The sequence below is a fragment of the Citrus sinensis genome, chromosome 4 (assembly GCF_022201045.2).
Source record: "Citrus sinensis cultivar Valencia sweet orange chromosome 4, DVS_A1.0, whole genome shotgun sequence".
Taxonomy (NCBI): domain Eukaryota; kingdom Viridiplantae; phylum Streptophyta; class Magnoliopsida; order Sapindales; family Rutaceae; genus Citrus; species Citrus sinensis.
In genome coordinates, this window is record NC_068559.1 from 10,532,304 (window position 1) to 10,543,850 (window position 11,547).

At 29.4% G+C, this 11,547-nt stretch overlaps 1 protein-coding gene and 1 long non-coding RNA gene across 2 annotated transcripts; one reads left to right on the forward strand and one right to left on the reverse strand.

Annotated features, from left to right (window-relative positions):
• The first annotated feature begins 2,945 nt into the window (after positions 1-2,945).
• LOC102612496 (uncharacterized) lies at positions 2,946-4,230 on the forward strand. The gene is made up of 2 exons (XR_371397.4): positions 2,946-3,253; positions 3,963-4,230. It is a non-coding gene; the product is annotated as an uncharacterized LOC102612496 (long non-coding RNA).
• A 2,250-nt stretch (positions 4,231-6,480) lies between these two features.
• Positions 6,481-10,481, reverse strand: LOC127901745 (uncharacterized). Its single transcript, XM_052439217.1, has 5 exons — positions 10,315-10,481; positions 7,368-9,618; positions 7,262-7,291; positions 7,015-7,044; positions 6,481-6,833 (listed from the first exon to the last, which is right to left on the reverse strand). Exons 2-5 carry the CDS (start codon positions 7,749-7,751, stop codon positions 6,756-6,758), a joined length of 522 nt encoding a protein of 173 aa, XP_052295177.1. The 5' UTR covers positions 7,752-9,618; positions 10,315-10,481; the 3' UTR covers positions 6,481-6,755.
• Between the last annotated feature and the right edge of the window lie 1,066 nt (positions 10,482-11,547).

Genomic DNA, 11,547 nt, shown 5'->3' on the forward strand with positions numbered 1-11,547 from the left:
TTTGGTTTGAGGTAGGCAATTATGATCAGTTGAGTAAATTGTGTTTTAAAACTGAGAAGCAAGGATTTTTAATTTTTTTTTTGGTTAAATTTGAAATTGTCAGAATTACTCTCTTTGAATTAATTTCTTTTAGTAATGTCTATTAATTTTCTTTTGATTATAGTTAAAAAAGAGTTACAAAGACCGTTTCAAAGGCTGATTTTATTTTATAAATATAAAAAGACGAAATAGTGAAGGTTTATATAGTTTGGACACACACACACACACACACATATATATATATAAACACGCAAATACATATACTTATACATATACATATATTCGCGCCAGCTTTAAAGTATTTAGGGTTTTAGGTGAAATTTTTTTTGTGGGCCTTTTTTGTTTTGTAATTTCGACTCTCAAAGAAACATAAAAAGATTTAAAAATTCATTCCATCTTTCATTCTTGAATTTTACTAGTAATAAAAAAGATCTTAAAAAATTTCAAAAACAAAACCTAAAAAAATGATCAAGAAGATATTTTTTTACTTCCATTAAAATTATTACAAACACAAGCAAACAAGCAAATAAGAACAATATTATTTTCAGATAGATTATTTAGAATGGCCGCACATAGAAAGTTGAGATGATGAATTGATTATCATATAATAGATATAGACTTTGTATTTCAAGAAACTAATTTTTTCTCTTTTAAATGTACCAATAAATGTAATAATTTTCTTTGTAAAGAAAGGAGTAAGAAATTGTTTTATCTACTAATTTTTTATATTGTAAGGTTTTAATAAAAATTAAAAAGAATATTAAAATTAAACAATTTCAATGTTAAATAATCAATTTTTTTTAAAGGCAATTGAAAAAGTAAGGAATTTAATTTTTTTCTTAGAAAGACTAATAAAATTAATTAATGGTTAAACAACATTATATATTATTAATTATATTTTTTTTAGCATTAAGGTTACCAAATATTGATTTCTATTAAAATGTAATTCTTAATTGCAGTATTGTTGTTAATTATAAAAATATCTAATAGACTTTTTTACAATACATAATTTTTTTTAAAAATATTTAATAAGTAGAGATTTATTAAGAAAATAAATATATATGCATGCATACGCATGTATGCATGTATGCATGAATATATAAGGTATAGGCATGTTGGTTTACTTTTATTGCTCATGTGTGTAGCTGGATTGTGATGATTTGAGGTCCGAATTGTTTAACACCATGGCGATTACGGGGTTTTGACTTTGTGTTTTGTCCCATGAAAGTCCGCTAAAGAAATTATGTGTGGCGGTCTTTTGGAATAGTGCCCTTACAATTAGCGTAGCTGGACATAAGTGATGAGTGATTGAATGAGTAATTTGGATGAGTTGCTTTGTAATACTTGAGGTGCCTATTTAGAAGTTAAATCGCTTTCTTGGATTAATGTTTAATAAATGACAAGAGACTGTTATAGATTATAGATACATGCCAAGTTTATTCATTTGATTGAGTATATGTGATTAGCCTTTAGGTTATTTATTTGTTGATTTTTAAGCTTATCTAATTTGTTAAAATTTGGGTTATATTAGAAGTTTTGTTCTTCTTAGTAGCAACATAATAGTTTTCTAATTATTATAGTAAAACCCTAAACTATTTATAATTATGTACTGGGCATTAGTTCATTCCCTGATTTTGATGATTCTTGATGGTGATGGTGATGGTGATGGTGATAAGTGTAAGCCAGGTGCAGGACTACCTTTGTGTTGTTGGGCATAATTTGGAAGTTGTACATCATTTTGCTAGTTATTTTTTTTTTCTTGTGCAAAAAAATAGGAGTGGTCGCGGATCGGATTTTGTGGATTGGACATCAATCCATGTCCGATCCACGATTTTGCGGATTATAAATTTTTAATTCAATCCAATCCACGGATTAGTGAAACTCAATACAAATCCAATCCATATGTCTGCGGATCGGATGCGGATTTAACCCAATGCATATCCAATCCACCATTTGATGAATTGATTTGCAAATTAAAAATTTTTAATTTTGTTCAATCTACAAAGGAATTAAATTAAAAATATATAATATAAAAATAATTTATTAAATTTAAAAAATCTAATGTAAAAATGATTTACCTACCAATTAAATTCAAAATTAAACAAGATTTAAATAAATTAATTGTTTAAATAAAGATAGAATAATACATTTAAATTTTTAAAATATAACACACCGAAAAGAAATTTTCATTTATTTAGATCAATACATGAAAATTAACTAAAATTATGAATTTAAATGTTGAAACTTGAGAGCTTAGATATAACATGAAGAAATTAAGAAACTTGAAGAGTTTGAAAAGAAAGTAACAAATTAAGCTTAATTATCTCAAGGGGTGAAGTGAAACAATGATGGCTTGGGTGTGCGGTGGGGTAGAGATTTGGTGTTAGATGCCAAAATGTTTTGTTTGGCTTAGGGTTTTTGTTTTGCTTTAGAATTTTTAATGTTTAGAAAGCTATATTTTCTTATTTAATTGTTCAAATATTTAATTATTTTTATTTTATATTGTTATCGAATAAGATATAATATTGTGTTAATTTAGCTATACTTTAATTAATTTATTTTATTAGTAAGTATCATTGCTACATTTATGAGTTTTATTTTTTAATTAAATAATTTTTTTTTTTTGCGGATTCACAGATTTTTGCGGATTTACAGAAGTAAATTCATATCCAATCTATCGACTGCGGATTTTTAAATTTTCATTCCAATCCGATCCACCAATCCACGGATCAGATTTTTACAGATCGGACAGATTGAGCGGATCGGATTGGATTCTGAACACCCCTATGATATGGGGAGTAATCTTTTGTAATTAGGTATTCTTAGTCTAAAATTGTTACTCCATGAATATTGTGATTATTTAAACCTTTAGGGTGTGTTTAGAACACCACACTACACCGGATCAGAACCTTGCATAGCATTACATTAATACAATAATGTGTCTGGCTAAAAGATGACATGTATAATATCACTGTTGTAATGCACCAAATCACGCATTAACCAAAGCCGTGGGGGGTCTGTGTTTACGCGTGATTGGCTGATTGCATTACCAAAAGACACAAAATTAAAACAAAATATAATCTATCGTTTTCTTTTCGTCACACAAGCACCCACTCACCCAGAACAAACCCATAGCCTTTCCTTCCTTCATCACTGACGCCATCAGAGTCCACCACTGCTGCGCCTTCACTGCCAGAATCATCGCAACCAGTCAGTGGGTCTTTTACTTTCTTGGATACTTTTTATTTGTGGTGAAAATTGTGGGTTTTTTTTTTTTAAGTTTCGATTTAAAGTAGAAGAATTCAATCGGTTTTTGGAATCGTTGGTGGGTTTATTAGTAATTATTATTTATTTCTCTTTTATGACTAGTTGGCTTTTTCATTTTGTTAATGGTATTTCTCTTCTTGATTTGAAGAAATAGATTTTTAGTTAATAAGTGAGATCTAATTACAAAGAATGAGAAAGAATAATTTACTTGTTTGTTTGTTTGATTAGATTATTAGTAAACTTGAGTAACGGCAGTTATATGATCAGGTGATTTCGTGTACTTCAAAGGTTTAAATTGAATCGAAGTGGGAGTAGAGAGTATGCTATATAGTAAGGAATACATAACTGATATTGTAGAGCAAGGATCGAAATTACTAGCTTAGTGAATTGAAATTACTTAAGGTCTACTTCTTCTTCAATCATTTTATTTTGGCTCTAAAATGAATTATTATCTTGAATATTTTGGTAGTTAATTTTTTTAATAAAGAAGAAATAACTTTTTTCAAGTGTTTAAGAATGTAATTTTTAGGCACCAATCCTTTGGTGCTATAATTCCCCATTTCTGAACATTATATTTCTATGATTAATTATTAATTTGTGGGTTATATAGTGACTTTGGTGGTACTTTTGACAAATAATTTGATGTGGTTTAACAGGATGGATGTGGTAGTATGGAAATGGAGCAACCTTGCACTCAAGCTATTATGTTTTTTCTAGAAGAAAAAACAACAAAAAATTGATGGAATGAGATGAACGTTGAGGTTAGAATGAGATGAATATTGAAGTTATCAAAATATCATAGGAAAAAGAGGGATAGGAAAGCTGTTTGGTTGGAATTGCATTTTATTTTTTATTTTTTTTAAGACACCACATGTTTAACTATTTATTTATATTGAGATGTTTATTAAAGCTTTTTTTATTTTATTTGGCTGGAGCTTTATTTTAGATGATACACATTTGAGAAATGTAGAGAAAACAAATGTTATATTGTTTAAAAGTATAGAATTTAGTAGTTTTGCAATGCAAAATAAGATTGATATATTTTACATATTATATTAAAAAAAGTAGGATAATTAAGTAATTTTACATTAAGTATTTTTCCAAGTTATCATAGTAGTAATATGTTTTTTTATAAGATATAATTTTAATTATTTAATAAAAAACTTAATATAGTACAGTGCAGTGCAGCACCAAATATAGTATAATTAATAATTAATACAGTATAATGCAATACCAAACATTGTACAACACTGACAGAATACAATGCTAATGAATTACAGCATAATGTAATGTACCTTGCATTTAATAATGTAAAATATTGTAATGTGATATAATGTGCGAAATGCACTCATATTGTATTAGACAAGCTTATTTTATAGGTTTGCTTAAAAATTAATGAAGTGCTGCTTAATTGTATTTATAGTCATATATATATATATATATAGGGAGTCCCTATGTTACAATTAATGTAACATACACACTCAACAACAACCACACAAATAATGGGTCCACACAATTTGTGTGGTTGTTGTTGAGTGTGTATGTTACATTAATTGTAACATAGCATTTGCCATATATATATGGTAAAAGGGTGCCTAATATGATCTTGTAAAAATGAGGTGAAGTAGTTGATATGGAATTTTGATTTGGATGTCGGAAGTCTATTTTACTTCTGTTAGGCTTAGATAAACTAGGAATGTTCATATTTAGGAGAGTTCATGTCAAATTTCCTAGAAATTCTTGACATCTTGAATATCAGTCTCTTTTAATTATTTACTCATAAATTTTGAGCAAATAGGTATCTCTTAATATTTTTTTTCTTTTTTTTTAACCAGCCAAATGAACATATCTTGTTTCTATTGATTTTAGTTTAATTTTACTTTCTCACGTGCTTGGGGATCGGGGCACGAATTCAACCCCCTGTTCACATTTTCTTCTTCTAACTTTTGAAGCAACATGTCTCTTCTTGGATTGCTTTTTGATTGATACGAATCTATTACACTTATTGTTATTTAGTGCTCTAAGACCATGCCATAAAATAATAATTTTTTACTTTAATAAAATTTATTTATTCATTATTTATTTATGAAAACATTATTAGGCCTTATTTATAAAGTATGTAATATATGTTTTGGGTATGTGATACTTATACTAGAAGATATCAATTACAAGTTCTTTATTATATGAATTTTTGTTTTTTCACAGTAATTAATGAAATGAGCGTTCTAATATGTATGACCGTAACTTTTCTATTTCTAAAGTGAGTGATTTCATCTTGATCACTAAATTGGAGACTTCAAGTAGAATTATTAGCATGTATGTGAGATATGTAGATTGAACGGGCCCATAATGAATAATGATATGGATTAAAAAATATTGTTGATCATAAAATCACACAAGTTTATTGAGCTTAATCGACCTTAATCTTGAGCGGATGGGGTAATGAACTTGCTATCTTGGAGATATGATTTCATGGATCGTAAGAACATATACTTACAAGATGGAATCTATACAAATGATGTTTACCTAACCTATTTATAATAGTTGATCATTTAAGTCTATGGTCAAAGCTTATTCAATAAAATTTTTTATTGAATAATAATATTTATTTATAATTTATTTACAAATATAGATATATTAAAAGTCATCATTAGAATAAGTAGTGATTCAGAGGTAAATATGTAATTACAAAGGCAGAAATTTTCATTAGCGTAACTTTAATTATGCACATGAAATATAGGTTCTATTAAGTGGTTATTATTGGTCTAAGAGTGGGCCTAATATTAGAGTTTGGGTAATTTTTAATTGAGTCCTCATTATTTATAGAAAAAAATTCAAAGACCAGAAGTTTACTAAATGAATCAATTAAATCCTTTCAAGTGCAAATTTATGTCATTCAAGCCCTTAACCCAATTCTTCCGTTAAAAAAAATTAGTCAAAATGTTAAGTTAAACATAAAAGACAAGTATACCCCTATAATCATATTAGTGATTTAAAGTACAATTTTAACCTTGGACATTTTTTTTTTCAATCTAACAGCCTATTTATCCATTTGAGTGAATTATACATGAAAATGTAATTTTCTATCCATATAATTTCATCACATCTATAAAAATATAATAATTGTTAAACTAAATAACATATGTATTGAATATAATATTAAAAAAACCACAATAACATTCGGTCTAAAAATGAAATTAAAAGTATGAAAGTCAAATAAATTCAAACTAACAAATACCTTAACAATACTAAGTTAAACTGAAATTTAAACACAAAAAATAGTTAATTGTCTTCTGAATTCTATAATGGAGAATTAAATGCCAACCAAAGGTGAAATTGTATTATCCTACTCTTTGTTAACAGTGACAAGTTCTTCATTTTGAGGTTGAAGTAGAGTCCACAATAGTTGTGTATACAGTTCCATTGGTTGAGTGACATATGATTGAAGCCTAATTAGCTTGTTTAGAACTATTGACAATTGATTGTTCATTGACATCTACTTCTTGAGATTGTGGGTTAGTTCCATGCTGTCCAAAAGGAAAAGGAAAAAAAAAAAAAAAAGACATCAATTTCATTTAATAAAAAAAAAAAGAATCAATCTATTCAATATAATTTCATGATCAAATGAAACATATATAGTACCGAGTTATTAATCCATTTGATAACATAACAAAACATATATAAGGAGATTCAATTACAAAATCAGACCTGTGCAGTTGATGAAGTGATATCACTTGCCTGCGCACAAAAAAAATTCACCAAGTTTTAAGTAATCTAATGAAAAAGAACAAAAAAATCCTTTAGAATTAAATTTTCAGAACTAGATTAAACATGTCCACCTGATTAAGCCTTATTTCTTCCTTACACACAACCAATATCACCAAGTTTTAAGCAATATCTAGTGCAAAAGAAAAAAAAAATCCTTTTGAATTAAAATTTTATAATTAAATTAAACCTGTGCACTTAATGAAGTCCTATTGCTTCCCTGCACAACATCAAGATCAATATTTGTTAACTCACAAAACGAAATTTAAAAAACAAAAATAACTCTTATGTTATACCTCTATAGTTCTTGTGGTTTTTGGAAAATTAGGGCAACCCCTTTTGTTGTGCCCAAGACATATGCAAGCACTACATTTGATAGTAAACATTTTACTAGTTAGTTTGGTCTCACCAGGTTCTTTTGTTCTTTTCTTTTTCGGTCTACCAACTAGAGCCTTTATGTCAAATGGTCCAACTTTCACAGGCACCATAACATTAGGGGAAGGTTCAGCTTCCACTTCAGGCCAAGCACACTCATCAGGATTAGGATTTATAGTCCCCATGTATGTCATCATAAAAGATTCCTTGGTCAGATAATGATGCACATAATTTTCAGGTTGCCCTCCTTTATGAAGAATAGCAGCTACTGCATGTTTGCAAGGCATTCCACTAACTTGCCACATCCCACATTCACACGTACCATCTGTAATATGTACCAGGAAGTTTCTATAGCCTGCTTGACAACATTCAAACAACTCCCCTCTACCTCCAAAGACCTTAATTCTCCTTGCCTCATTTGAGGATTGATTAGTCTTTCTCTAGCATATGGGGTCAAATGGTCTTGCCAAGTTTCCCCTAGCTGATATTTTTTCAACATTCTCACCATTAGTTGTCTATGAATATGCTCAAGAATGGTTAGGATAGGCTTATCCCTAACCTCATCCACCCACTTGTTAAAAGATTTAGTCATGTTGTTTGTAACATGGTCAGATTTCACATGATGATCAAACCCACTTCTAGACCACTGTGCAGGTGGTATTTTTCTCAACCATTCACAACAATTTTGGTCTTTAGCCCTAATTTGACTCATTGCCCTCTCAAAGTCATACTGATTTGCAGCCCTACAAGCTTTCCAGAATAACCCCATGACATTCAAACCAGGAAACTTACACTTCAAATTGGCAAAGATATGCCTAGCACAATATCTAGTACTAGCATTAGGCTAATATTTTTCCAATCCCCATAAAAGACTTTTTTGTCTACCACTAATAATAGTTACAGACCTATGATCATCAGCCCCAATGAATTCATACAGCAAAGATAAAAAATAACCCCAACTATCATAGTTCTCTGCCTCACATATGCAAAAAGCCAGTGGAAAAATTCCACTGTCAGCATCTAATGCAACAACAGATAACAATACTCCCATGTATGGCCCCTTCAAATGACACCTATCCAATCCTATGAAAGGTCTACACCCAGTTAGGTACCCCACTTTAAGTGCAGGAAATGACAAAAAAAACTTTTGAAAAACTGGGCTATTTGACAATGGCCTATCAACCTTTACCTTAACATAAGCACCTCTATTCATTTTCATTAGAATGTGAGCATATTTCAAAAGCTTTCCATAGCAAGCAATGTGGTCAGCACCTAGGTTTTTTAATGCAATTTTTTTTCCCTATATAGTTTTTGCTTGTCACATTCAATCCCATTTTTATGTTTTAACTCACTCCTTATGACATTTACACCAACTCCTGGGTTAGTTTGAATAAGTTCAGCACAAACTTTAGCTATCCAAGGTGTTGTTGCATCTTTGTTAACTGATTTAATCTGGCAATCATGTTTCCCTTTAATATACCTAATTTTAAAAGTTATCCCATCAACCATCGATGAAGCATGAAGTTTCCAAGTGCATTTTGGATTGACACAACAACAAGTATACCTAACACCATCATTTTTAATCCTATTTAACTCAAAACTCTCTTGGATTGCATATTTCACCATAACCTCTCTTAATAATGCAACAGATTCAAAGGTATTTCCTACTTTTAGACTAACTGAACCATTTAGATTTGGTTTCCACTCATTATCAACAATGGATTCATACATCTATGAGAGACTATTCTCTTCATCAGATGAGTGCCCTCCGATAAAGCCATCCTCACTAAGTTTTTCAAACTTATCACTACCCATACTAACACCTATATTGACAGGATTTTCATATCCTATTACAACACTTTCATGACATGATTGACCACCTAACCCAGTGTGCACCATAAACTCAATAACAGGACAACTGTTAGTAAAAATCTCCTCAAAGACCGAATACAATTCACTATCATTTGAAATTAGCTTCCTCTGCCTACTTGTAGTCCATGGCAACACAACAGAAATTTCAATCAAATCCATTTCATTGTGTCCATACTTAACCATGACTTCTAGAGTTTCATGAAACAACCTAATAATCTTATATTCCTCTGGGTCCCTATATCCTATCTCATACACCGCCCCATTAATTTTAACCAGCAAAAAAAAAGGTAACATGACTACCTGCATCAATTTTAAACAAAAAGTATTGCATCAAAAAATGGCTAAACTAATACAATTTTATTTAGCAAAGAATAAAAAACTCAACCTAAATGGAATATACATGTAATTCGGTTTAAAAAGGTATAAAAGAAAATTCAATCTAATACATATAAAAATAAAAATTGAAAAGAAAAAATAACCCAACAACTATAGAGAATTTAGTCTAATATATATAAAAATTACCACTCATAATAACACATAGAATTCAATTTTACATGAACAAAAAAGCAAATACAATGAATTCAATCTTATTAATATAACGATACCAATTGGTTGAAATGAAATATTGTACATATACAACAACTCAAGAAAGCCCATAAAATAGGCAAAATAAGTTCAATAAATACATATATAAATATGGTGTATTTGGTCTAATTATTATATAAAGAGCAAATTAAAAAAAGTATATTAACAAAATACAACATTCAATAAAAAAATCCACCAATAATTAAACAATTATTATATAAAGAGCAAATTAAAAAAAGTATATTAACAAAATACAACATTCAATAAAAAAAATCCACCAATAATTAAACATAGTTTGTCATTTAGAAAAATAGACTTGAAAAACTTAATTTTTCACAAAGATCGCTAAATATGGAAACAATTTTATCAGAAAATGCTTGCAAAAATCACTTAAAAATTAGAGTTACTAACCTTTAAACTCGGGTTCTCTCCAATACTTGAACTCAACCAATGCTAACAAAGCTTTGGTCAAAATCACATTAGATTTATACAACATTTTTGGCGCCATCCCACATTCTCTCAATCTCTCCTCTCACACGAAGAATATGGCAGTTTCTTCTAGAGATTTTTTTTTTTTTTTCCCCGCTTGAAAGAACTTTAACTTGGTTAGGTGAATTGACTTTGCTTTAAACTATTGCCACCTGTAAGCAAACTATTGCCACCTGTCAAAAAAAAAAGAATGAGGAAGGGTTCAATTGTTCTTTTACTAAAATATCCTCAACGTTGTTAATATTTCTAACTGAAGAGTTAAGTTAAGGACTTGAATGATATTAGTTTGTACTTGAAAGAATTTAATTAATTCATTTAGTAAACTTATGGTCTTTGAATTTTTTTCTAGAAATAATGAGGACTCAATTAAAAATTACCCTTAGAGTTTTAACTAATTGAGCTTGTATTTATGACATGGGTCCATCCAGTGCAGCCTTGGGATTTTAACGCAATAACTTGTGCTAACTTAGTAGTGTTGGTGTGTTGGAGCTAGAAAGGCTATGGTTTTGCAGCCCCTTTGTTAGTTTAATTCCTAGTCAAATTTTGACTCTAATAAGTGCTTGTATAAAGGAGAGGAAATTAGAATAAAGTAATCTTTACGTGTAGAAATTTTCTCTGTCAAAGAAAAGAGAATGTTCTAGGGTGTATGCCTTTTACACATAAATTATGGTTTACTACAGGGCCACACTTGTAAGGAAGGTAAGGATAGCAGCGAAGATTGCAACCATATTATGTAAATCCAAACAATGACAGTAAAAAAATTGTAATTATCTTATTTAAATCTTCAATAGGAAATTAAGGTATTTCTCTAACCTAATACATATACACATAATATATATAAAAAAAAAATTGTCCTTCCGCTGGTTTTATTAAATAGAAAATTATTGTTCTAAGCCTAATTTACTAACAAACTACCATTAATCTAAAGAGGCCAAATCATGAAGGAACATTTGGCAACTATTAATGGTGTGTTTACTTGTGGGTTTGTGGAATGCGAATGAAGGAATGAAAATGAAATTTATGTTTACGTGGTAAAATGTAATTTGATAATGGAAATAAAATGTGTGGGTTCCACATAATTTGGGAATAAAGAATGAGAATTTCATTCCCATGGGGGGGTTGGGAATGAAAATGTGGAAATGAGAATGAAACATA

Excerpts from the sequence above, each read along its gene's own strand:
- LOC127901745 (XM_052439217.1), bottom strand. The coding sequence starts at position 7,751 with ATGTGGCAAGTTAGTGGAATGCCTTGCAAACATGCAGTAGCTGCTATT. Across the intron at positions 7,292-7,367 it reads AAACCACAAGAACTATAGAG|GGAAGCAATAGGACTTCATT; the intron begins GTATAACATAAG and ends GATGTTGTGCAG. Across the intron at positions 7,045-7,261 it reads GGACTTCATTAAGTGCACAG|GCAAGTGATATCACTTCATC; the intron begins GTTTAATTTAAT and ends TTTTGTGCGCAG.